This window comes from Chaetura pelagica, unplaced genomic scaffold, assembly GCF_000747805.2.
Source record: "Chaetura pelagica isolate M959 unplaced genomic scaffold, ChaPel_1.0 scaffold114, whole genome shotgun sequence".
NCBI lineage: Eukaryota > Metazoa > Chordata > Aves > Apodiformes > Apodidae > Chaetura > Chaetura pelagica.
In genome coordinates this window covers 459,993-487,436 of record NW_009952968.1, presented here as the reverse complement: position 1 = coordinate 487,436, position 27,444 = coordinate 459,993, and the positions used below count along the sequence as shown (strand labels likewise).

General features: G+C 40.8%; 1 protein-coding gene across 1 annotated transcript in view; it reads right to left on the bottom strand.

Moving 5' to 3' along the window:
* The window catches only part of POC1A (POC1 centriolar protein A), a 57,350-nt gene that overhangs the window by 9,291 nt on the left and 20,615 nt on the right, over positions 1–27,444 (bottom strand). The window contains exons 9-11 of the mRNA XM_009995838.1: positions 19,480–19,548; positions 17,629–17,727; positions 3,430–3,570 (exon numbers count right to left, since the gene is read on the bottom strand). Coding sequence (XP_009994140.1) covers positions 3,430–3,570; positions 17,629–17,727; positions 19,480–19,548 — 309 coding nt within the window. The remainder of the gene's footprint in view (positions 1–3,429; positions 3,571–17,628; positions 17,728–19,479; positions 19,549–27,444) is intronic.

Below are 27,444 nucleotides of genomic sequence, written 5' to 3'. Positions count from 1 at the left end.
GCAGGATTACTAAGCATGTGCTGCTCTTCTGAAAAAGGCAGTTGAACATTAACTTCTTTATTTGCACGTGAAGTCTGGTCAAACACAAACCACATTATGAAAAATATAAAGACCCTGTCAGGTCACATGAGACTACTTTCTTACAAGTAAAACACAAGATGTCCTGACATGAGTTCTGGTGAGGAGGTAGGGAGGAAGGTTTCATTGAATCAAAGACCAGTTTAGAAACTTGCCAAAACCTTACAGAATTATATCATAGCACAAAGTCAACAATATCAACCCCAAAGCTTTGTACATCTGAGAAGCCCACATCTATTTGCTGTAGTGGTTACTGCTAGAGGTGGTAACAGCCACTAGTATCTTCTGATCCATCTCTCTCTAATAAGAACTGAAGTGCCTGAGGGAGCAAGTCTGCTCAGCTGTGTCCTGCTGTGTGGGGCACAACACCTCTACAGCCTCAGCACTTCTACTTGCTGTGGTGTCTGGCAGGAAGAGCCCTCTTCAGGGATAAAAACAACCCTGCTGTCCAAAATACAGGACTTCATCTGGAAATCTACTATCAACAGAGGGAAGGTACTGGTAGCTGGTGAGCAGCAGACAATGCAGCTACAAGTGTGAAGCTCAGAACAAAGCTGTGCATTAGCAAAAGATGACAGCCTTCAGCTGATGTCTTACTATTACTTCTTTCAACAGAAATTGAAAGAATTTACTCTCCTTCCCACTTTAACATGATACAAAGTTGAGCCTAATAAACTTTGAAGTGATACCTTGGAAAAAAGATACTACAAAAATAAATTAGTTTTATATTTGCATAATTTCCCCAAGTAGTTTATCACCACTTTAAGTCTCCATCACTCTGCCTGGTACATTACATCATGGTTAACACAGTGTTGGAAACTAAGAGCACAGAAACTCAAGTCACCACACTGGAAGCTCCTACAGAGCTAACAAATTATAAATTCCTGGAAAAACTGTGGATAGCTATGTCAATAGAAATATCCTAGGGACTCTGTCCTCTCCCTTCAACTCTATGGCCCTGCCTATGCCATTAGTGCTCCCTTTGAACCAGCACTGCTCAGGAATTATGAACTGATGATTTATAACAGCACCAGGAGACTACTGGTACATCCTCAGCCCTTCTGCAAGACAGGAAAAATACTGACATCAGTTATGCATTATTTATGAAAGTGTTTTGTTCCATTTTTGAAGTAGTGGCAGTGTTCTTTCACAAAAAGGAGTCTGGAAGCCCAAAGTTGCCATGTAAAACACACAACATGGGTTTGAACCTGCTTTGTGCAGGGAGCAGCGCCCAGTTGTGCTTTGGCAGAAGTGGGTAGGAAAGACAAGCAACCCAACACCAGCCACACTGTCCATTTCCCTCTGCTCTCTGCTAGCAGTCAGGACACCTCTGCTCCTTTCAGTCAACACCTAATTGCATAAGAGAGGGGTAACAGACACTCTGCTGGAGCTGCCTTCCCTTCTCTGTCACAGGCCACATGTATAAAAATAAAGTTTAACTATGCAAGCAGATGCCCTCTGGAGTTACCTTCCATAGGTCTGCCTCACTACCTGCATCCCTCCTCTTTGAGAAGCCTCCTCCTTTACTCCAGGGATGAGGACTTATTTCATGCCCATTTGCATAATTTTGTTTGGTGTTGGTTTGTTTCACTGCTAAATGGCAAAACCTTGACATGAAAATGAAGAATTATGAAACCATTTCAATAGTGTGTCAGGCTCATCGATGTGTTCAAGTGCATTAAAATGTTGTTAATACAAGATACAACATACAAACACTAGGATCAATGGGAAATTAAGTACTTTAAGGATGGCAAAAAAGCTACAAAAAAGGTAAAGGGCTGCTAAATGCAGAGTTACTTAAGGCAGCTTTTTATTTTTTACTATAATTTCAGGCCTATTTCCAATTTTATCCGATAATCTACTCATTTATTCCTCCCCCACTGATCTCAATTTCTCTTTCTGCTAGGCTTAAAACAACATTTGGACTTTTTTACAGTTACACAATATCTTCGAGAGATGTTTGCATTGCTTATATATAGTTTAAATCCCACACATACTGTTTACTGCAACATTTGCCTCTTCTAAACACCTATGAAGTTGAAAAGGAGCCATTACACATCCATCATCAGAAGCGTGGATCTGATTTATGTAATGAAAGATAAAGATCACATTCCAAGCTTACTAGGGAGACGTAAAAACAGTAATAAAATCTTTTATGTATACACTGCTTTGCATTTTACTCACAAGCATGAGGGCCCTATGTCATACAAGAGTTTGCCCACCTCCAATGTTCAGTTTGAGAGACCACAAGAAAAAGTGTTTTTTTGAATTTGTTCCAAACTAACTTAAATACCTTTTCGTTTTCACCTTACATTATTTTAGGCTTTCTGTGATCCTGGAATGGTTTTTAACCCCTAAATCAAACCTACTTCAATCCCCCAATGGGCCCTCCAACCCATCATCTTACACTTTTTTACAAGTACTTCTCAAGATCAGAGAGCTAACTCTGACTAGTAATCACTATGTTCAACACTAAGTGTTAAAGGCCTGCCTGTTCTGCCCAGAAACAACACTCAAACTCACAAAAAAACCCTCCCACAGAGTTTTTTTTTTTTTTTCAGTCCTACAGCCACATCTCATCCACTATCTCCTGCTTTCTTCCAGCTCCTCACATATCTCAAAAATACACAATTAAATTCAGCCCCAGATCAGAAATGGTACTTCTTAGCAGGAGCAATAAGCAGCTGCTTAGTTAAACAAAAACCAGTTCTCTCCCCTAATTCTTACTAAGTGATGGATCACCACTAAGGGCTGGTACTGCTCAGGCACTACCTACTGACTGTGAGGAAGAACTGTATGTTAATGCTTTCGCCAGGGATTAGTTGTTTGCCAGCTGTAGGTGAGAAGCATGTTTCAGAGATGAGGCACAGAAGGGCCCAGACTTGTTGATGGGAGGAGAATCCTGCAGAAATTGGACTGAGTAGGTGACTGTTGGGTGGGGAAAAGGAGTGGGATCTTAACAGAGTTTACCTACAGACTGCAGCGATATGGGGGAAGGAAAGACAGATTATTCACCAAAACAGAGTCCTACTGCCAACCACTCCCTTCAGGCATCACCTTAGATAAACCTTGGCTAACAGCACAGGGGAGCTGGGCTGGCTCAAGCCGCCCTCTGACACCCTGCACCATAAAGGAGTCAAGGGAAGAGCAGGGCCTAAGGTGGAAGCTGATGCAAGGGAACTTATAAGAAATAAGCTGACAAGCAAATGAGAGCAGATTTTTCAAAAAACTATCAAAAAGCAAAGGTTTTAAACTAACCACACTTTTATTCTATTAAACTATTGCAAAGTACTCTCAATCCTTTCAGTTAGAGGTACCTGCTTCTTTGCAAAATTAAAGAGCAAACCATACCTGAGTCAGAACATCCAGCTGTCCCATAATGTGCTCCAAGGTATTTGCAAGACTGATCTCCTCCTCTTGCTGCTCGTGGCTCCTACCAGGATCCCGAGTTTTTGTTTTCTTAAGATGAAAACCACAATCCATTTCTGATTGCTAGAAAAATAAAGAGACAATCTGCTATTGGGATGCAAACAATGGAGGCAGGATTTCTGTCTCATGGAGGGTAAACAGTAAAGAACAATTTGTGGGGACAGTCTATGCTATTAAAAAGGGAAAAGGAGAATAGGAAGGGTTTGTTCTCGCCACAGATGGAAGAGAAAGAGCTGCCGCAGACTTGTCTGCCTTCTCAGGTGGAGGGTTTTCAGTTTTTTCCTGGGGGATTTTTAGTGGGTGTGTGTTGTTGCTTGTTTTTAAACCTTCATCAGGAAAGTCAAAAACTTAGATAATAGACTTGAAGCAAACCTGCAAGGTTCAAGTTTTACATGTGCAAAGAGCTTTGGCATGCTCATGTGGTGCACAGGCATCACTGTACAGGTAAACGAAGACTTATTTGAGCCACATGGAAGCACAACAGCCAAATTTCCAGAATTAAGTAAGCTACCCTGAGAGTCCAAACATTTCACTCTAACAGTAAAGGCCTCTCTCCATGTTTGGTAGTTGTGAGAAGGCAAGGATGTTGCACCACAGTGAAGTTCAGCAAAGCAAGATGTTCCAATATGCATTAAAACAGGCAGTTTTCATTTAGTAATTTTAATTTTGTTTATATCTCAAACTGGTTTTCCCTCCTCAGTGAGGTTAGGAACATGTTTACTTTGAAGTTTCAACTGTTTTAGTTATGCAAGCTTGAATATTTCATTTAGAATAAATTAAGTTTTAAAAGCACAAATAGATCTCTACTGGAGAACTTATTCTTATTTTCTTTCAGAATGGTATCTTTATTCTAGAACAAACACTAGTTGCATTATTTATCTGCATAACTACCAGCAGAAGTAGTTCAGAGAAGTTTATCAAACTAAACAAGGGAGCCAATTGATTAAGCAATTGCAGACTCAAGTTTCTCAATTTACACTAACAGACTAGATTTTAATCTAAAGCCAAGATCACAGCACTCAAGTTCTCTGTGGCCCAATGCCTGGTGCAGCTCCATCCCATGCACTTATTACTCACACAGATGACTGAAGTTTGCAAATCAACAAAGCAGCAAGGGATTCTGACAGATTGAAAAATGGTCTCTAAAAGCTCTCCCACATGTACTTTTTCTAAGCAAGAAATGCAGAGTTGCTTCCATCTCTCCTCTCACGTGCACTACTAGGAACCTGCTCATCTATACATTTGATGCCAGGTCCATGGAGGTGTGCAACCAAGCTGCAGCAAGACTGCAGACCAGCTCACACAAATTTAAACCCAAAACTTTTTAGTGTGTTATGAAGATACACATGCACACATGCATTTACGTGTATACATACACAGAAAAAAATGTATATTTAAAAAATATATATAAAAAACCTTGTGCTGCTAGGAGTCATCAATTTTGGCCATAGAAAGGCTCCAGTCCAGCAGCTAGACAGAATAAGCAGTGCAAAGAACAAAAACTTGAATACTTGGAAGGTGGGGGAAAAAAGAAAAAAGAAGCCACAGAAGCAGCTCATACAGGAGAACACCTACTGGTCTCCACTATCTGCTAGTAAGGGCCAATGGTTCTTCCAGACCCTGCCAACCAAACTATCCCCGTACAGCCCAGTGTCACAAGATCAGTTTTGTGTAAGGAGCAGGAAAGGAAGGGAAAGGTTTAAAGGCTACATATAACAACTGCTCCACAGGGATCACCGTGCTGCACCAGCAGCTTGCAATGCAGCTGGGTATCAGGTGGTACCAGCCATGCTGGCCTCCACTAATTTGCTTCCTCCCACTTGCTTAGATAATTTAGATGATATAGAGGCCCCAGCCCAAGGCAGCCCACATGCTGGGTCACACAGCACAGCCTGGGCATGGGAGTCACACTCAAACTGCTCCTGTGCTGCAGCAGGTAGTCCAAGAGCCACCTGTTGATCACTGATGTATTGATTTAATCAACTAAAATACGTCCTTGCAGAGATGAGGTAGAGACAGCCTTACAAAGCTGCTATTTGCCATTTTAAAGTGAAAACCAAAAACTCAAAACACTGCTTTTCAATGAGTAATTAGCAATAAAAAGCATGTTTTCTTGTTATTTTAAGGCTGACTATCCTATTTTGACGATGTAACTTTGGGCCAGTCAATCATGGCACAGCAGAAATTTGAGTGAGCTAACACTGCATATAACCTGCACTTAAAAACCCCAAATGATGATGAGTGATCCACTTCAAAACCCATTAGAACAAGCTGACTCATCGAAGCAGAAAAATGACTGTACAAACATATTTTCTCTCTCTGTAGCATATGTCAGACAGCTTTTCATAAAAAGCTGCTGGGTTGAACTCAGAGCTTATACTCTTTGCTACAGCCTACAAAGTTTAAGAGTCTGGCATACTTGCAAGGGCAATACTGCACAGATGTTCTTGCATCCAATCCTTTAGAGGTCAGGTGGTCCCTCACCATGTCAAGCTGAAGCCAGGGGTAGCAGCAGCTGTTTGTCACAGATGCTACATTCTGCTGATCAGCTCACAGACTTTGTACCACCCCCATGAAAAGCTGAGCAAGCCACCTCCACAAAGCCCATGCAGGCTCTTGGGGCACTCTGAAAGGTGGCAACACCCTCAAAAACTGAAGTCTATCTACATTTTAAAACAGAAGAATGACAATATGGCATCAGTCCATCACCATCAGGAAGATGACCTGTAGCTAGTACCTTTAGCAATGAAGTTCTGAGTTACTTCATATATCTGAACTAGGAACACAACCAGCCAGCAAAGAAAGAAACATGTCAGTGTGTCATGAAGCTTGACTTCCAAAGGGAGGCTTTCAACTGGGCATGGTCGTTGAATATTCAGTTCTACGAACAAGCACATCCTACCTAGCCTGCCCTGCCACAGCAGGTGCAAAAACCAAGTATCCAACACCCACACCTACCTTCACTAGACTAATTTGAACTCATGCTGAAGTCTTTTTTGTTTGGTTGGTTTGGTTTGGTTTTTTGTACAGTGAAGGAAAGCTTTTCCTGCTAAGAAAACACAGCCAGGACTTCACAGGGCAGATGCTGGGGCATTTTACAAGTATCCTAAGTCCCAATGGACACCTAGAATTTTGTTTGACTTTAATTTTAGAAAGCTGCCAAACATTTTGACAAGCATCACTGTGGGATCATCCAGGGGCAGCTTTGCCTTTTACCCATTAACAAAAGAGGGGAACATTTAGAAACTTGCCCTTAACAGCCAGACTACAACTTGTACTTACCACTGCCTTAATTGCCAGTACATTTGGAAAGAAATGTGCACTGTGATGGAGAACCAAATTGTCCCCAGACTGAAAGCTTCCCAAATTCTGTTAAAGGGGATTAAAATCAGCCCCTGCTACTGTCTATAAGAATGAACAATAAAATCTTCACAAAACAGACTACAGCCACTCTTTTCCTAATAACAATCTATAACATGTGGTAAGCCAGATTTAAATTTAACAGATTTTTAAAACATGTTGCAAAAACACAGAAAGAGCCCTGAAATATGCATTAGCTTTGTGACAGTCTGGTACTGATGAGCATCACGATTACAGAGAGAGACACCCATGCTCCCATCTGACTCACCTGCAAGGTAAAGTGCCAGCTGAATCCTGAGGACAGGCACCAGAAACAATGACACTACTGCAGAGGTTTAATCTCTTTTAGTCAGAGTTCAAGTGCACAATTTATTCAACACAACCAAACAAATGTATTTGCCATTAAATATCTTATTACAACATGTGCTTATTAAGCACTGGGAGTACAGCAAGAAGCAGCTGAACATTAAAGGAAGAATAGATGAGCAGTTTCCGAATACAATACAGCTCTCAGTGACAAAGGGAAAACAGAAGTGATTTATTTATAGCAACCACTTAAAGACAGCACAGTGCAACTACTTGGGGGAAGGGGAAAAGTAATCAGCCTTCATTCCAGAGGTCTCTTACTGAGCCTCTTACGAAAACTGTTCTGGCTAAACAGCATTCTGGCCAGCCATTAAAGTGCTGATCAGGGAGTGGGCAAGGATTAGCTGCACAACACATGTACATCAGTAGTAAAACTGTAAGCAATAATTTAAAAGAAAAAGCTATTTTGCTTTCTAAATTGTGATATTTAGAAGATATATTAACAGGATAACCACCTACCTGAATTTTACACCTATTAGTAAAAAGTAGGATTCTTATAATTCAATCCAGAAGTATTTCTTTTTACTTCATTTCTCTCCACTGGAAGGAGAAACTGAGAGGTGTGAGGAGTATAGGCTCAGGTCTACCTTTAAATCCTTTTAAATCAATTTCCAGTGTATCTGCAGTTTTGGGTTTGTTTTTAATTTTCAAGTAACTAGAAAGATGTCATTTCTGTGAAGCAACACACTTAACACGTTTGATACACATATCCAATGTATTGAAATTCACTAAGTGCAATTTAATTCACTATCTTAGAAAAAAAAAATTCCCTAGAAACCCAAAGGTGGTGTACACTGCTTATCTGGACCCCAATTCTACTAATCCAAATGAGCAAGAAATATAATTAAAAGTCTTCTATTTCAAGGAGTCATTTTCACCACAGGTGAAGTGGTATTTTAAATGTGTTCTCAGAGAGCAACAGTGACATCCAGTGGAAACATATTAGCTTCAAGGTAAACTTCAGAGGAAGGTCAGATGGAATATGGTGCAAGACTGAAGAACTCATTAAAAACTAAGAGGTAACCTTATTTCTCCCTACTATGAAAAAAATACCCGTGACTGAACACAGCTCTCCAAGCACAAGCACATTTCTCTAGTCTGGAAAAGCATCCCCTCTTCAATGCAGCACTGAAATCTCTGGAGCAACCACGTTCTTCAACACTTGCATTACTCCACATCTACTGTCCAGACCAGAACAGGGTAACAACTGGAATTAGAATACAAATCAAACTCGTTTTGTGAAGCAATTTACAAAACTGAATCCCTGCTCACCTCTTATTTCATAACTCAAAGTGTGATAACAGAAGGGGATTCGGGAGGTAGAAAAAGAAAGGTGAAAAGAATGTTATCTCCCTTTCATTTTTGTTTTGTGTTTTTGCTTCACACCAAAAGGTAGGGTGGGTTAGCTAAGCAAGAGGCCAGGAATTATTTAGACAGAACCCTTCTCCCTATTGTCAAGTTAAAACATCAGAACTTGGCACCTCTCCAGTAATGGCCACAGCCAATAAATATCAGGCCTGTAATAACCTCAAGAAGAAACAGAGTTAATAGATACATCTCAAACCCCTTTAAATCCCAAGGCACTCTTGTGCCAATATGTAAGTAAACACTGGCAGAGGCAGATGGAATAAGGGCTGTGTAATTTAAGTGAAGCAACATCATACCATCCAGCTCTGCTGACCAAGCTGACAGGAAGGAAAGAAACAGGGGGAACAACTAACAGACAGCTACAGTACTCAAACATGCACGGACTCAGCCTACCCACACAGAGAATACTGCACTTGGACTCAGATTTGCATTTGCTTACAGAAATACTGCATCCCATCTCTGCAAGTGATGCTGTTTGGCAATCTCCAACCAAGAGCAGGTCCTCACCGTGTTCCTGCCTGCTAGAAGGCAAAAGCTGTTTCTCTCCTGTGTTTCAGTGTCCCTGCTCTTCTGGTACAGCCTGCTGGTCCACTTAACTTACCTCTGTCATTTCTAAGTATCACTTTTATAGTAACCAGCTACAGGTTCTTTAATACTAAGAGCAACAGCTTCCAAGTAAGAAGCAAAACACACTGGGTGACCTCCTGAAGTGTGAACAACAGCTTCCAGCTCATTTTCTTTATCAGAATAATTTCCCTCTTCCTAATGAAATAAGTATATGCTATGTAACATATCATGTGCCTGCCTATGGATGTAACTTATGGAAAAAAATGCATGTTGTGTGTGTATATAAATGTAAACATATGCAGACATTACAATATGGTCATTTGTTATTTGGATTTTAGCAGTGAAGTTTGAGATCTTCAAAATGTTAAAGCTTAAGCCATCTTCATCCATCTCAAGGCTGACACAGAATAGCAGCTTAGAAAAAAAAAACACAAACACATCTTGCCTCTGTCTCTTCTCTTTGAATTATGACTCAAGCATTAAACAAGCCACACAGAGCAGCAACCTAAGTGGGTGAATTTACATTAATTGGCCTGAGATGCTGAACTTAAAAGGCAATTTTTATCCTGACCAATAATGACCTGTCAGGACTTGCCTTATTGTTCCAGAGCTTTAAAGAACAAATCTATTTGCTGTAAGATGACAAATTAAAAGCTGATCATCTTATTTCTGCAAAAAAATCTTGTCAAACCAGAACACAAGGGAAACCAACTGTAGCAGCACGGCTGCTCCCACCCACTAATAGGAAAAACTGTTGTAGGTTGTTGCAGTTGTTCGGAGCTGCTTGGAAATGCAGTCTGAGAGTGCTTATTCCCTGCCTTCTCCCAAGTCCAATGTCAAGACAAGATGTGGAAACTCTGATAATCAGTCTGCACCAATGTTTAAAAAATGTTAATGCACAAAAATCAGAGAAGACATAAGTTTTGTTCGTTATGCACACTCTTTATATTGGCCAGATCAAGAGAAAAGCAAACCCAAAATGTTTCAGGGGAAGGAGCAAATGCCCCATTAGCTTGTAAAGAATTCAATTTCAAACAGCAACAACAAAAAAAGCTGAAATTGAGTGCTTTCAGGAATATCCTCCAGAAAGAAGTTCTGCTGGTAGCTGTTTGTGAGATAGATGCTCATTTAGTGGAGTGAGAGAAAATAATTTCTTTTGCTCTGATGCAGCCTCACAGTCAAATTAAGATGCTGAAAATCAGCAAGATCTGCAGTGAGGTTCCACAAAGAACACAGTAACTGATACAGCTACCCAGTTCTGCTCAGATAAACTCAGGCTTCCTGATATGAAGAAAGCTAGTACTGTTGCTAGTCTTTATGCCCCCATGAATTAGAGCTGGATCCTAGAACTCAGCTGGACCCAGTCTTTCCAGCAATGAAACTGAGGGGTTCCTCCCTCAGGGGCTGCCTGCAAAAGAGATGATGCAAACTGATGCCATCCTGCCTTATGATCTGGGCTGGAACCAGTTTATCTGTACCAGGGTGAAAGAGTTTAGAGAGTCCTGCGAACACACAATGTAAGATTAAGTTTTATCTTTCATTAACAAGAATGTGTGTTTATAAAACCAACAGGCAGTGTGTTCTTTCTGGCTCACATTAGCCATAGTTCCTACTAACCATAACTACCACAATGGGAATAATTACTATTTTCCCAGAATCTGAGGATGCTGAACCAGGCAGGAAGAGTTCAAGCAAATGTTCTCGACCAGCCAGGCTTGTGCACCATGATAGCTCCCTTAGTCAGTAAGTGTCAGGTACCTCCTGGCGGTTATTGCATCCCACTCTAAATCTCTGCTTTCCAGCAATGAGTAGAAGACAGCATGGGAGCACACTGCTTCCACAGACAGTACTAACGGATATTGCTAAAAGAAGATGTGAGCAATGAAAAAAAATGACATCTTTCTGGCTCTCACAAGATTTACAAGCACAGCCTCTTCAGACACAGGCTAAGGCAAAGACCCAGCTTTGTCCACACCAACAGAGGGAGAGGAAAGAAGCCTCTTCCTCTGCTCCTGTTGAACCTTTGACTCCTTGCAAAAAACCACAAGGCCACATGTTGTAACAGGCTTGCATGATCAAGCTTCCTTCATTGAAAAGAACATGAAGGTTAGGTAGCTGTGAGTAACCATTTGTGTCTGCACTCCTTGTGAGGGATGTGGAAAGAGCTCCTGAGCATCCTGTAATCACTCATAGTAAATAATGCACCTTCTTATTCCAAGAGGAACACAATCATGATCAGACTAAAACCTCCGGGAGTGTGAAAGCATTCTCAGAAAAACAAGGTGACAAGCAGATCAGAAAAAAATAATCAATTTGCAGACCACATTTCTCCTGCAGGCTGAAGGCTGGGTCTCCTGTTGAATACAGAATTCCTCCCTTACAACTCTTAAAAATAAATGAATAGAAAGGGGTGGAGGAGGTGCAAATGGCAACACACACTCACATCCAATTGCAAAGAGCAGCAGCTCTGTGCAATGAACTGCTTCCCAGGAGGGGATTTGACAGCAAGAAAAAAAAAAAAGAAAAAACCCCACAAAAGCATTCATAAGTATTAACGGATGCCAAAATTAGAGATAGTTACCAATTTGGAAGCCAAAAGGTCAAAACAAGAAAAGGCACATCTGGCCTATGAGTAACTCAGGAGGAATGTATTTACACAAGGAATGAGTGGCTGACAGAATGAACTGCTGCAGTCAGCACCGAGACCAGGGGCTGAGCACAGGAGGCACCCGAGGTCAAACACAGAACAGAACCAGCACAGGAGAGGTGGAGTCAGCTTTGGACATTCAGTTACAGGCCTCAGACAACTTTATGATCAGATCACGTTTTTTGGAATTAGTCCTCAATCCTACACAACAAAACTATTTTGGAAGAATTGCCATTGAGGAAATAAGCACAGTCTAATGCCTGGAGAAAATTTTAAACCCAGCAGTGTAGGAAGAGGCCTAAATGCCTGTCTTAATTGAAAGATACAATTTCTGAACTGAAAGACACACAAGCTACTTACTGGTTCAGAAGTCTTCTGCTGCTCTTTCTATGCATCACTTTGTGAAGTCTGCCATGACATTAGCTTTCAAATTTTGTAGCTCCACAATTTAGTACCACTTAACTTCAAAGGAGCTGAAGATATTAAAAACATTTGTGCTCTTGAATTTCAAAAGAGCACAAAGACTTCTTGGCAAGAGAGTGACAGAAGGCAATTCTGTACTTCTGCCCATGTCTCCCAAATTGCCCTATCAAGGGATTAACTGCTTTTGAGTCTGTCTGCACAGCCACTCACATAAGCAGGTCTCTTGGGTGTCCTGGTTTAAGCCAGGATGAAGCCAATTTCTTTTAACTGATTTTGTATTTTTCTTCAGTGAGCTCTCATGTAGCACAGCAAGTTTTCCAGCTAGTGGACAGATAATGCTGGAATATTTATGATACTGCTGAGAGACTATGGACACTTTGCTCTCCTTCAGTTTCAGATACTAAAGGAGCAGAAGTATCATATCTGCAACCATCCCTTCTTCTTCTGTCCATGGTCAGTGTCCAGGAAGGACTCCATCTATCCGTCACCTTTGATCCCTAGGCCTGTGCATTCCTAGCCCTCACAACTCTCCATTCAGCCCCTGTCTGCTCTGCTGCTCTCTCTGGCAGCTCCAGGACATTTCAGAACTGCTCCCAGCTGAGAAGATGCTAGGGGAGTTGTGGGGTTGGGGGGAGGCAAAAACAGTTTTGCACATTTCTGAACATATTGGCATATAATTGTACGTATTTTCTTTTATCATTAGTATTTAATTAAAGCAGTCTAGTTTAGTTTTCAATCTGAAAAGTCTCTCTCCTAATTATCTCTCTTCTTTCCCTACCTCAGTGGGAAGGGATAAAGAGCATCATTGTGACTGGTTTAATTGCCAATCCTGAGTCAAACTACGGCATTAGGAATCCTACCAGCACCTGAAAGATGAGCTGCATGTATTTAAGTTACATGGTTATAGAATTCACAACTGAATTGTCAAGAGAAATACTTCCCCATCACCTGTAAGCTTAAGTTCTGTTCGACCCATTGCCTCTCTCACCAGGACACCCTTAGTTTGAGACAAACAGGCCACATGCAACCCTTACAGAGTGTGCATTTCACTGCCCTTTGGACACTTGAAGCTCCCACTCCCCCTGTTCAAGATAACTTTGCTCTGAGGTACTACAACACAAATGTGTTTTGAAGTATTTTTCTTTAGAAAGCTGTCTAGAGGGTTAGACTAAAGTTTCCTCATCAGCATCCTCATTTGCAAGCAGTATTTTGCAGAGTTACAACATGACTAAACAAGGTTTTTGTTTAAACTTCAGTAAAGAATCTTTCTATCAATTAATAGTTCCCATTTCCATAATACTGCATGAAAAACTGTTTACCAGCTTATACTACAATGGTTTTATTCATAATTTTCAATGTACAAGTTTATCTAAACACTCAAGGACTTTGTAACTGTCCATGTGACATCATCTGCTCAGTGTTTGCTTATAACACTTGACCATACATGGCTGTCTTGGAATTAGTCAACAACAGCAGCAAATCTGTCACATAAAGAAACAAGTGTTCTTGTACACTCACGTCAGCTGTAACCGCGGACACGAAGCTTTCCTTGTACTTGGAAAAAAAACGCCACCAAACCTCCAAAATAAAACATTATCTGCCCTTCCTGGAAATAACAAATTTTATGATGAATGTTTTCACAATATATCACACCCCTGAACATGTCATTTTGAACTGATCCTACACAAATCTTCACATAGACAGACCCTTATGTGAGCAGTTACTGACCAGATGTGTGAGAGCCCATATTTATGCAATCACATGCAAAATCTATACCTTTTATCCTGACTTTCATCTAGGTCCTCATTACTCAATATTGCAGCTTAAAGTATGAATTTACTCTGACCCTTTAGATTTTAAATCAAAACAAACTCAGATGCCTATAGGATCAAGACACAGAATCATATGACTTCTTTTCTTCCCATCAGCCTCTCACAGCCCTCATCATGAGTACTTGCCCTTAACTTTGATTTTCAAGGCAATCATGCAACACTTAATTGCAGCAATTGTTAGCTTATAACTTCAGAGTAAGCATTTATGTCAGAGCTACTGTTATTCCGATCTAACATTTAGAGTTTCACATCTACACTACCAGATATTTATAATTCACTTCTGACAGCTTTAGTGTTCTCTTTACCACAATTTCAGGTCTGTATTTTACACCATAGTCAATGGCTGCAATTCCTGCTTATCATGAGCTTCTCTTTCATTCACATTAGTCCTTGCACGGAGCAGCTTTCCTTTCAAAACAAGCTGCATCTCCCAGGCCTCATATATTTACAGAAAACACAACCAGGTGGGTAGAGCAACTTTGAAGTTCATGCCTATTGTTTCAAACAAGTCCAATACCCTAATTCATAATGAACCTCAACCAAAGGCCTGAGAAACCAGCATCTTCTAATGACTCCAGTCTCTCTTTGTCTATGGAAGTGAAAATTGTTTGAGCAAGTTTGTATTCAAGCTCACCAACCCTGACAGTGTTTCATCCCTCTTTTATCCCATAGCTTATTTAGGATTCTTTATTCTTCCTATTCATCTTGATGACAAACTAGGTTTGATGTCTGTGTTCAGTTATTCTTCCTTAACACTTGCACATTAGCCTGACTCTCCCCATGAGAAAGGGGATACTAAACCGAGTGCTTTTATACAGCCTGTTTTGAGTAGGATTTGTGCTTTCACAACACTTCAGAAAAAAATTATACAGCTACACAAGAGCTCTCCTTGGAAAAATATTCTGACTTAAGGCTGAAAACAGATTTGAAAAATCTCAAGAACAGGATTTGTGTGGTTTAGGGGTAACCAAAAAAACAAGTAACAATCTATATACCTGTTTTAAATGTAGCTACATCCCAAAAAGTCCTCAAAAATCTCAGTATTATCCAAGAAGCAGAATCCTGGCACACAGGAGAAAAGGATGAAGAAGCTTCACTTTTCATTGAAAGAAAAGGTGACCTCAGCATGAAGTCAAGAGCCACAGGTGGCAGTTTCAAGTCTGATCTTGACAGGTAAAATAACTCAATACATAAAATCCACCAAAATAAGTACTTCATTATTTAAAAGTAAACATTTTGCTCAAAACAAGAAGGAACTCAATATATAGTGAAATTTAAGCCTTGCAGTAAGTTGCAGCAGTGACAGTGTTTTGTAAGAGCCCAGCACAGTACATTTTAAAAGATAAAAGTAATTAAATTCACTTGAAAGAAACAAGTAGACTGCCATGAATAAATAAGCTATTATGGAGCCAAAATTTCCATGCTTAGGTTATAGCTATTCCTTAAAATTGCAAACCAAGCCATTTTCAAAGATACCAGATTCTTTTTAACACCAAAAAAATATTTAATATCAACTCTGAATTTAAACTTTGCCTGTGATATTCAATACAGGGTCTCCAATACATTGCTTTTTCTTTCCCTTCTAAGTTAAGGCCATTATAACTGCCTTAACATGAAAGAGTTGCATTCCTATTAACTTAACACACAAGGATACTGAGTACTAGTCAGATTTTGCATTTCCATTCTCATGAGGTGTAATGAGCTCTTAGGGACCAGGTGTCAGCTCCAGCAGCCTACAAGATTGTTGTTCTAACAAGCAGTCATGATGCAGCTGACACACCTACCCCCAGATTTAAACTGTATTGGCCTTGGCAGCACCAGACAAACATTGAAACTCTGCTCCTTTGTAGCAGGACAGAGCTGCACTACACTTGCCAGGTAAAAGTGTTCTTCACTGCATAAAAGAGACCCCATTGTTGAACTACAACAACAAACTTAACTGACCAAAACACTGGTCCCAGTTGTGCCAGCGAGCGCCCAAGATCTCCACTGCAAGCACCTTCACCCCTGCTTTGTAACTAGGGATCATTTTATTATCGAAGGCACTAAGGTTAAATTTACAAGTCTATTAATGCTCATAGCTAATCCAGCAGATCTAGTGGCAGCATCACTTGTACTATGCAGACCAAAAGACAACATCACATTTATCCAAGAAGTAAATAGAAGGGAAGAATCCTACTGACTGTCATTCAGTTTGATCTTCTGTAAGTTGCACATAACACAGGAACCAGTTCAATAGGCTAATAAACAAAGAGGTCATTGGACTGACAGTTCTATTGCCTGCATAATTTCAGAGTTAGAACACAGGAGAGGAGGAAAAAGAAGTCAGTTTTATCCAAAACCAAGCAGAGGATCAATAAACACTTTCCCCTCCTCCTCCCGTGATTGCCTCCTGCCATCCTCTCCCACTCATGTAGCACTACTAATGTTCTTAGGCTCTTTTTGCTTTCTTTACAGAGCACTGCACATTGTATCAGGTTTAGAACTGCAGCCCCATATCCTGTCCATCACAAAACATCACAGCTATTCCAACACCTCCAGTGATGGACTGAAGTCACATTACATAAAAACACTACTCTGTTTAAGAGAGAACATAATTTTAGTACCCCAATAAAGAAGATCTTAGTTCATTAAGATGAAAGACACTGAGCAGCAGATGCTGGCTAGAAGTTTACCGTTCCACTGAGGCAATGCCACATGTGCATAAATCCCCTGGTTCACAAACCACCTTTTTAGCTTACAGCTCATGTTGAACAACATGTACCAAAACCAGCCACAGCCATAACACATTTAAGAATCCTGTAGATGTACTCAAATGTATAAAAAATATCCAAAGCTTGACAAGACAAAATACAGAAGTTTAAGTGAAGCATCACCATGTGCAACAGTTTTAACTCATACGGACAGTAATTTTAAAGAGTTACTTAAATAATAGGCAACAACCAACATCAGTGCTACACTTAGATCAGTGCATCATACTGAATTACTCAGCTGGCTGATTTATCCTTCAGACACAGAACTCTCATGTCTCTTAAAATGTGGTCCAGGCAACAGAAACAAACCCAAGCATTTAGGAAAGAAGCTCCAGTATAATATGTCACCTATTTCTCATGCGTGAAGTCTGTGCACAGAGATTTGTCTTTGCTAACTGTCAGTGAAAAGGTGCTGTGAACAGTATCTATTTTCAGGACTGACACCAGCCTGAAAGATTCACATCAGCTATCAAAACTGACTTCAGCTGTTACTCAGGTCTGTACTTTTCCTTGTGGAAATCATCCAAGCCTAACACACATTCTTAAACAAAGGCTGTTAATAAAAAAATGCAAGTATACAAGCACTAAATTTATTTCTCTTTTAAAACCATAATATATGTTTTTCCTGTCAAGTAAGTACAGATAAACAAATCAAACAATAAAAGATTGCTTAAAAACAGGCATCTTGCAGCTCAAACAAATACTAAGGAAAGATGGCTATAGTGCAACTGCTTGAAAGAGACACATGCTTCCAAGATGCAGTGTACTGAAAAGGAACTCTGTGATTTCTGCCATGTTGACCTACCAGAGTGTGGTGGGTTCCATCCATGCTAGTGCCAGACTTCTGTGTTTTAAGTACATCACCATAATCTGTCGCATCAAAGTTAGTCTTCCACACCATAACCTGCAGAAACAAAGTTATCTCAGTTAAAATTTTCTGTCTATGTTTGCTTGAAGGTCAATTTTGTCAACACATCAGAGAAGAGTCAGCAGATGCACACCAGAGCTTACCTAAGAAAGCTTTTGCCATTGATTGCAATAAGGATGTTATTTGTAAACACACTAATGAATGTAGACATAACTGAGTGCTCAATGGGTAAGTGACCACTTCCAACATTATTTGGGTCAGAAACATCATGAAACTAGAGCTGCCTAGAGAACTTCAAAGTAACATGTAGAATACACCATTAAAACCACAAATATATTAACATACCATGCTTAGCACTATGGCACTTAATCAGCCACACCCCAAACAACTAGTCACTGATTTATAACAAGATTCCTTCACAGGAAAAGGAGAACTAGTATTTTGAGACTAACACTGGAGATCTTGAGATAGTTTGTCAGCTAAACACTAAACTTACAGGTATCTTCTCTCCATAATGCAGTATTTACTTCAGAAAAGAGGCCTCTAACACAAACTACTTCAACATATCAAGAACAAATGTATGGAGAAATACCCTTAGGCTCTAAAAGTCTAAAAAAGTTCAAGAGCAATAAATGAGCTATTTCAGAAGTCGGAAAGACACCTATGAAACCATGCAGCTCTTCTTGGTCATCAGAAACAGCAGGGTTTATTCTTCACTCACAAGTTTTCATCCCTGCTTTGTGTTAAATAAAAGCATTTTTCTTGTGTAGTTACATAGTTAACCAACAAGACAGTTCCACTGAGTAACAGCAAAAAAGCGATGCTCTTTTATTGTATGGATTGTTTGTTCACAGCCAGCAAAGGTGCTATCACAACAAAGAGGGGCACTGCCACTGAATCTAACCTGGGGATTAAGAGTGATACAAAACAGCTCAGTGAAGACTGATGACAGAAAATGGACACTTATTCAAAGCACTACTTCAGGTTGAAGTCCATCCATATCTTCAGCAGAGATACTTTAACTATGCTAGTTATGGATTACAACTCAGAACTTGAAGATAGAGTTCTTCCCTCCTGCCCTAACTGCGTCATCCACACAAACCCTTTATCAGCACTATGAGACACCCAGGCTCTTAATCCTAGTGTACAAATCAAGGTCAGCAGAGGAAAAGTCCAACCCTGACCCAAAAAGCTGTGCAACTGCAGCATTAGCACAGCTTTGCACCAGACTCCCATTAATAGAGAGATCTGCAGTCTGTATTTGTGTACAATCAGACTCAAAACCATCTGCTCTCAGTCAGCAGAGGTGGCTAAGCTGCAGTGGCTCAAATAAGGCTGATACGACAGATCAGTGGGAGCAGGAGAGCATGGAGGAACAGGAAATACAGAACATTGTAGACCAGTGGGGTGTGGAAGTGTATTCAAGGAAAGCATTCCTGCCTGCCTTGTCCTTATACTTGTGGCTCAGAACTAGTCAACGGCAGATGAGGATCCATCAGCATAGCCCATGATATTTAAGGTCTCTCAACTCAGCCATTGGACACCCGCCTAACCCACTTCCCACAAGCAGATGCCTCAGCAAGACGCATAACAAGGACTGTACTTAGGGTAATACATCCTCTGTTGTACATACCCATTCCTAGATAATTCAGCTGAAGTGCTTCCTCACTAAGGAAAGTTTAATATATCTCACTATTTTTAGTATTTGTTTTGTCTTTGAAAGCACTAAGATGCCTAGAAAACAGTAACAAGAAGTCACACAACAGTCAAACTAAACCAGTCACATACCTGTTCATCAGAACCTCCAGAGGCAAATAAGTCTCCAGTTCTTGAAAAGGCTACACAGGTGGCTGGCCCCTGGAAAGATTTTTAAAAATGGGAAAGAAAATGAGGTGCCATAAAGCTCCATTCATTACAGCTTTATAAAGTATCTCATTTGACATCAACAATCTAAAGGCAAAATTAAAAAAGCTCTTATCTGTCAGATAAGTGAGCTGCCACTAACACACTCAGCTTGCTGGCATGCACTTACCATTTCCCACATTTTTGTTCCCAGTTTAAGACATTCGCTTTTCAATATGGCATTATGACACAAGAGCAAACCAAGTTTTACAGCTTCAGGTTTCTCATTCTCTCTCAATCACTTCCCTTTTGAATTAGAAATATCTAAAACTCCTGTTCATCTATCAGAGACAATGTCTCTGCTGTTCTGTTAAACGCAGTCTTCAGTTAGGCACCCAACAGAAAGGTTGGAAGTGGAAAAGGAGGTTTAAACACACAGATAAATACAGAGCAGCAGCAAAGGGCATATTGAGAAAGATTGTTAGAAGTAAAATACCCTCACACCTGACAGTTCTAGGTATTCATGAATCATAACCCATGCCCTGTAAAAATACAGCCTTTTTTGAAATAAATTTGAAGAGTGACAAATCCACCTTTCAGGCTTCAACTTTCAAGTTTTCACAACTTCTTTCAAGCTCCTCCTCACACCATGAACACTAGATCCATAAAAGGAAAATGCACTCAGCCAAAAGTTTCATATAATTATGGAACTCCAGGGTCCAGAACTTCAACCGTTATCCAGAATCTTCAAGACACTGACACCAGAAGACAACATATTTTATGGACTGCTGTGTGTGCCTACGATTCTATGAACCCAGACACCTGAAAAAGCCACAACACAATCACCAGAAAACCCTACCACATAAATAGAGACCTTCTGACAAAAGTAGATTTAATCATAGAATCCTAGGGGTTGGAAGGGGCCTCGAAAGATCATCTAGTCCAACCCCCCCTGCCAGAGCAGAGTCACCTAGAGTACATCACACAGGAACTCATCCAGGTGGGTTTTGAATGTCTCCAGAGAAGGAGACTCCACAACCTCCCTGGGCAGTCTGTTCCAGTGCTCTGTCACTCTCACAGTAAAAAATTTTTTTTGGATATTCACCTTGAACCTCCTATGCTCCAATTTACACCCATTACCCCTTGTCCTATCACTGGTCATCACTGAGAAAAGCCTAACTCCACCTCCCTGACACTCACCCCTTACATATTTGTAAACATTGATGAGGTCACCCCTCAGTCTCCTTTTTTCCAAGCTAAAGAGACCCAGCACCCTCAGCCTTTCCTCATAAGGGAGATGTTCCACTCCCTTCATCATCTTTGTAGCTCTGTGCTGGACTCTTTCAAGCACTTCCCTGTCCTTCTGGAACTGAGGGGCCCAGAACTGGACACAATACTCCAGATGCGGCCTCACCAATGCAGAATAGAGGGGGAGGAGAACCTCTCTTGACCTACTAACCACACCCTTTCTAATGCACTCCAGAATGCCATTGGCCTTCCTAGCCACAAGGGCACATTGCTGGCTCATGGTCAACCTCCTATCTACCAGGACCCCCAGGTCCCTTTCTCCTACACTGCTCTCCAGCAGGTCAGCCCCCAACCTGTACTGGTACATGGTGTTGTTCTTCCCCAAATGCAAAACTCTACACTTTCCCTTGTTGAATTTCATCCTTGTTGAATTTAATCCCCTTTCAAGTAAAATAATTTATCTCAGAAGGCAAGTAAGAAGCTTTTCCTCACCCTGTATCAAGTTGCAAGGATGGACTATTCTATTAAGAGTTCCCATCTTCCCAATAGGCATCACATGGACATGTCACATCTAGTTTGCTTCTGGTTTCTCTTCTCTCTCTCCTTTTTTGTAAAAGTGAACTCATCATTATAAACCCTGAAGGTAGACAAATACCCAAAGATTGCATCTGGGCTAAACACCCAACTCTCACTGCAATCTGTGCCCCACAGTCCTATGTGCTTTCAAATATGCTGGCACAAGGACACGCTGGCAAACGTGGAGTCTTGATGTGGTCTCTCTCAATGTGAAGAGTTTAGCTTCCTTAAAACATATCAAGGTGTTTCCATATTATAATTTCACCTGTAGTAACTTCAAATGGTTTTAATGCCTTCTAATAGCAACATCTCACTCAAGAGATCTTGCCAGAACTGATCTAGTAGCAGCAACTTCAAAATGCATGCACAGTCATCAGCATGACTCAGCTGGTTCAACTAACACACTATTAAATAACACAGATATTTCAAACCAAAGACACCACCATCAATCAGCTGAGACAAAGTGTGCTTCTGCCTTCCACTCCCACCCACCTTCCCCAGCAGTTCAGCTCTGACTACAGGCAGGAATGGAGACTCTCTAAAAATGTAAAATGCAAATGCAAAGATAAATAAGCAATAAGCAAGGGCAGAGAGAAGTACACAGCCAGAAAGTTGAACAATGGTGAATATTGCTCAGTGCTGTGGACACAGAAGCTGCACTGACTGCAATACCTGGACTGCAAACCTCCAGGTTGGGAGGACAAAAAAAAAAAAAAAAAATGTTCAAGGAATTCCTGAAGACAAAATGTTCAGGAACAAGTACAAGTGAGGAATACTGGAGAGGAGCTATGTTTCACAAAATTATTTTTTATCAGTCTAAATATTTCAGTGTATTTAGACAAAATTTAGCACAATACAAATCCAAACAGGCAATGAACTGAGTCCAAAGTCATGGCATTCTGGAGGGAAAAAAGTTCAACAGAACGTACTCCTCCCAAAATAGAAACATATCAAAGACTGAATGTGCCTTTACAAATTGAAAAAAGGGGAATAAACAAGTCTACAGACACAACATCCTCTACAGATTTGTTTACACGAATTAAGTGAAAAGTATTTTTGCTACATACACTTACAGCTCTCTTCCCGGAGAGAACAGGTTTGCTATAGCAACATACAAATAGCAGTTTGCCAAATACTCTTCCAGTTTGATATAAACACACAAGAAAAAAAGCTACATGTGCCAGTGATCAAACACAGCCTAAGTCCCATTTGTTTCCATTAAGCAGAGGTACTGCAGGTTTCTGATGCAGTCCTGGACAACAGGTACATGGTCAGAGACTGAAGGATTCAAATCTTTCTTCTGTTTTTTTCCTCCCCTGTTCAAACTTCCTGTTTGCATTAAGTGCCAAAAAGCAGCAGTTTCATATTCCTCTATGTAAGTTGCAGGGGGAATCTAAAGCTTATTTCCCATGCAACTTGAACATGTGTGATGCAGGAGCCTTCTGAAGTGCCACTTTATTCCTCTTTTTGTAGCAAGATAGAAATGCCCTTCAATCAGTATTTCCTGAAGGTTCAGAAGTTCCAGTTCTGCATCCTCATTGTGCCAGGTGCTAGCAGAAGGTGCTAACACCAGTCCCCAAATTCCTACAGCCTGTTGCCTCAGCTTAAGGAAGAAGCTGCAGAAAGAAGGGACTGGACAATGAAATGCACCAAGTCAGCGGTAAGGAACATTTCTGTTTAGCTCTCAGCCCACCAACAACATAAGGACTGCCTAGCTTTTCTGCATGTCAAAGTTTGGGAGAGAGCTGCAGAAAGTTTGAGGGAAAGTATAGAAAAGAAAAAAAAATAATCCACTAGAAATGAGTGGGAAGAACACTGCTACTAATCCACATTCAACTAATCTCTGGAGAAACAGGAGTATCAGGCAGGGTGGAGATGAGCCAAAGGGAGCTTCAAAAAGGAAAAACTGCTCACACACTGAATATGGCAAAGAAATAGGAAACACAAAAAAGGAAGCTATACAGAAGGAGTGATAATAGGATCAAACTTAGTCTTTTGCATCAGCACTCCCAATTAACAAGATTCAGGCAAGGTCAGGTAGCCATGCTGCTGAAGCAGCAGGTGACATCCCACTCCTAGCTGCACATGTAGGTAAGAAGGGTGAAGCACAGAACGTTGCACAGTCTGATTCACGTGCAGAGCATCCCCCAGAGATGGAGATAATACCTTTTCCTTGCTTTCCCACTTTCTACAGGAGGCTAGTCATCACCACAAGGCCTGTAATGCCCTGGCAATCCACTGGTTGATCTGCTTACACAAAAAGATGAAGTGTGGCCTTAGAAATAGATGTTCAGACAATTTCTGAAAGGCTTGAATGGATTCTTCACCTGAACACATAGGATCCAAAGCCAGGACACAGATTACAACATGTACCGAGTGACTGGCAGAATGATAACAGCATCAGTAACAACTGACACAGAGATGACAAGAGATAACAGGAATAGCATCCCTGAACACAAAGCTTTCAAAGGTGAAGTTAAAAATAGATCTGAAATAAATACTTAAACACTTAAAAGAAAAGCCAAGAGTTTCATTTAGAAAAATGGAAATATGCCTGGAGCCAGCAGTTATACCTGCATACAGATAGCAGAGGAATGTGCACCTCCTGAACACCAATTCCTCCCTCCTAGAGCTGCTGGAGGAGAGAGGCACACAATTTCAAGAACAGCAGTCAATACCAACAGTCAGTTCAAGTCAAGAGAGGTCAGACTTGTAAGCTCCAGCTAGAAACAGAGCTAATATTTTGGCTACAGTATAACAGAAGAAAAAAGAGCCAGGCTGGAGAGGGTCCAGGAATAAACCAGAGGAGAGCAGTTTAATGATGCACAGTCTGCAAGAGGGAGAGGAGAGGCAGAGAAGAAGGTAGCTGGAGAGACCAGTGAGGTCAAGGATGCCACTAGCAGTTCAGTTTGTTGGTTTTTTTCTCTCTCTTTTTTTTGCCCCTTAAATCCTGGAAGAAACTAATGTATACCAGAGAAGAGCCAGATAGTACAGTAAGGGAGGTGCCAAGACCTGGAAAAAGGCATATCAAGAGGATGCAAATGGTTGAATTAAAGAAGAGCTTCCTCTTCTGCTGTCCACAAAGTGAGAAATAGAAGTGGGAAGATGAGAATCAGTATGGCTCAGTTTGGTCAGACTCTCCTGGAACAGATTAGTGCAAAGAGAAAAAGGAGAAAAATGGTGATGAGATTAGAGAAGCAAATCAGTAACAAGTACGCTGGGATCCTAGGCATAGGATTCAGTTCAAGGCATAAAAGAAATAGTCATAAGAAGAGTAGTCATAATGACTATTCCCAGTGCTTTCAACTGCATGGCACAGGAGATGGTGACAAGTCACACTTGGACAGACGGACATTGAAATGACAGAGGGCAGAGGAGTAAAAGATGCAAAGAATAAGTGATCAAGACATTTAGGAAAAAAACAAGAGAAAGTAAGAAACTTGATAAATGCATTTGAGTGTCAAAAAACACGGACTTCCTGAGGTCATGTGTCTTTCACCTACCACTTGGTTTCAGCAGCAGAGAAAGTGGTGGAGAGAGTTCAGTGAGGACCAATTCAAATTAAGAGACTTTTGTGTAAGGATCAATGACAAACTTGCAGCAAGGAAACCCAGAGCTATGAAGATCCATTCTATCTCACCAGAAGAGGTGAAAGACAACAGCAAGATACATAGCAGGATGAGAAAGCTGAATTCAAAGAAAATGATGGAAGCAAGAAGAAATACATGGGACAAGACAGGTGTCACTTACACCCTCTTATTTCACAATTGGCACAGGATGCAGCACGTATCCTGCAGAAGCAGACAGGAAAATCCAAATCTTAGAAAAAAGCAAGAGCTGGGGAAAAAAAAAATAAATAATAACCTATGAAAGCCATAGAAGCTTGTTTTATTTTTACAAACAACACAGATACTCCAAAGGCAATGTGGAAAGGGGAAAAGGTGCCAGCAGAGGCATTGAACACTGCCAAATCAAGAGGTACAGGGCAGAGCCGAGTATTGTCCTCAAGTGGAAAGTGATAGGAGCTGTGGAAAGAATCCACATCTCTAAGGGTAAAAACAAATAAGTGTTTAGATAAAAAGGGCGGATTTCTAGAAACCACACAATGGAGGTGATAACACAAAGGACAGAAATGAAAAGTGAAAGGGAGGCAAGGAAAAAAGCACAGGGCTACAGCTAACATAGGAAAAAATTATACTGGCACCTTTTAATTGAATCTTCAGTAACTTTTTAACTCATTAAAGCTTCAGTTTAAAACAAATAAATAAGGGAAGAGTAGACTCATATTTCCTCTTATTACCAGAAATGGTAATAAAAAAATTAAAAAACCACACCAATGTGCTGCTGTTTGCAGCACATCCCTTCTCTTCCTTCACTAGTTCTATTCTATGCAGCCCTGAGATGTTCTCACACCTTTCAAAGAAGACTAGACCTGCACAGATGTGTAATGCAGAGCCAGCAGCAGAGAGTAAAGGAGCACGTTAGTTTCTTGTGCACCTGCTCAGAGCTTGCTCTTCAGTCAGGCAGCAAAGCAGAGAGCACTTATGCCACCCACAAAGGTGGGACACAGCTACTTCATGGTTCAAGTCAAGGCTGCTTGGAGAAACGTAACCTTGCATTTTCTGTCTTCCCATGCATAAACATAATGATGCAGATGTTTTCTAAATATTTACTGAGAACTTCCATTTCACTAAAGGAAGTCAGTCTGGAAATGCTCTAATCAAATAACCCCAAAGGGCAGACAGGCACTGTACACATACCTGCTCTCCTCTAGCAACTCTCCAGAGATGACTTAGGGGCCCCCAAACATTCTGTTCCTCCACGATGATTCAGTATCAGAGGTGGACCTACATACCAACCCAGTGTCTCATCTGTATGAAATTAGACAAGAGTACTTCACAGCCTGAAGCACTCCACAACTAAAATATGCAGCACAACACAGAATGATATTTTGCAGCTGCCAAGATGTCAGCTCCAAGCTACAAACTCTAACAATCCTTCAGCTGCAAGGGGGCCAGCTACATTACAATTAAAGACAACAATGTAAACTTGGCAGTGCTCCCTATGTAAACTACAGCTAATCAGCTGCTAATAAATTCCTGGCACTCCTGCAGTTGCGTCAAAGTATGTCTAAAGGACCTCACTTTTTTTCCCTTCAAGTGTCCACTTGCATGCAGCCTTCCCAGAACAACATTACCAGCAATCAGCTGTCAGAGTCAGAGCAAAGTCTTGACCAGCACATTCACCCAAACTCAAAAATGTCCTCAGAACATGCTGTTCATTTTGGTGCCCTCACTTTAAAAAGGCAAATCTACTTTATGACCAAAAAAATCCACACCTACTTCATTTTTTTAGCCACTTGGCAATAGTGGCAGAAATTAGTGAGGCTGGAGGGGAAAAAAAAAAAAAAAAAAAAAAGAGTCCTCAGTATGTAGTAGCCTGGGTTTATCTACAAGCAGAACAGGCTGGAGAAGCAGCCAGTGCAGGAATCCACCCCAGCAGCTTCTGATGAAAGCAGAGCCTGTTGTCACTGCCAGTCACTTACTGTGAATAAAGCAAAGGTTATCACATACTTTTGGTGGAAAAAGAAGGTATCTTAAATCCGGCATTAAAAGGCCCAACCCACAATAATATAGAATATGCCAGCAGAGGGAAAATCTGCCCAGGGCTTCCCAGCCATCTCAATGCAGTACCCTTAAAAAAAAAGACCAGAAAGCACTACCAGCCACGTTTATACTTGTTTCCAACAGAAAGGAGGTGTAAACCCACAATGGAAACTCCACTTAAGCTGTGCCAGTGTGAAAGCATTTCCAATGCCAGTTAGATACTTAGGAGAGCAAGGCAGACATTGTCTTACTGATCTGAAACAGTGAGGGGAAAATACAGAGCTTTAACTCTACTTCTGAACTGATGATTTACAAACCAACTGTGTTGTAGAAGCCCTGAGCTAAGCACATCAGCCTAAAGGGACTTTATTGTCTAATTATGAAGATCTCCATCACCATAATCACTTTTGGACTCTCAGGTAAAGCTGAACTCTTTTTTTTTTTTTTGTGCCATGGCACTGGTAGAGGAACAGCCTGCAGC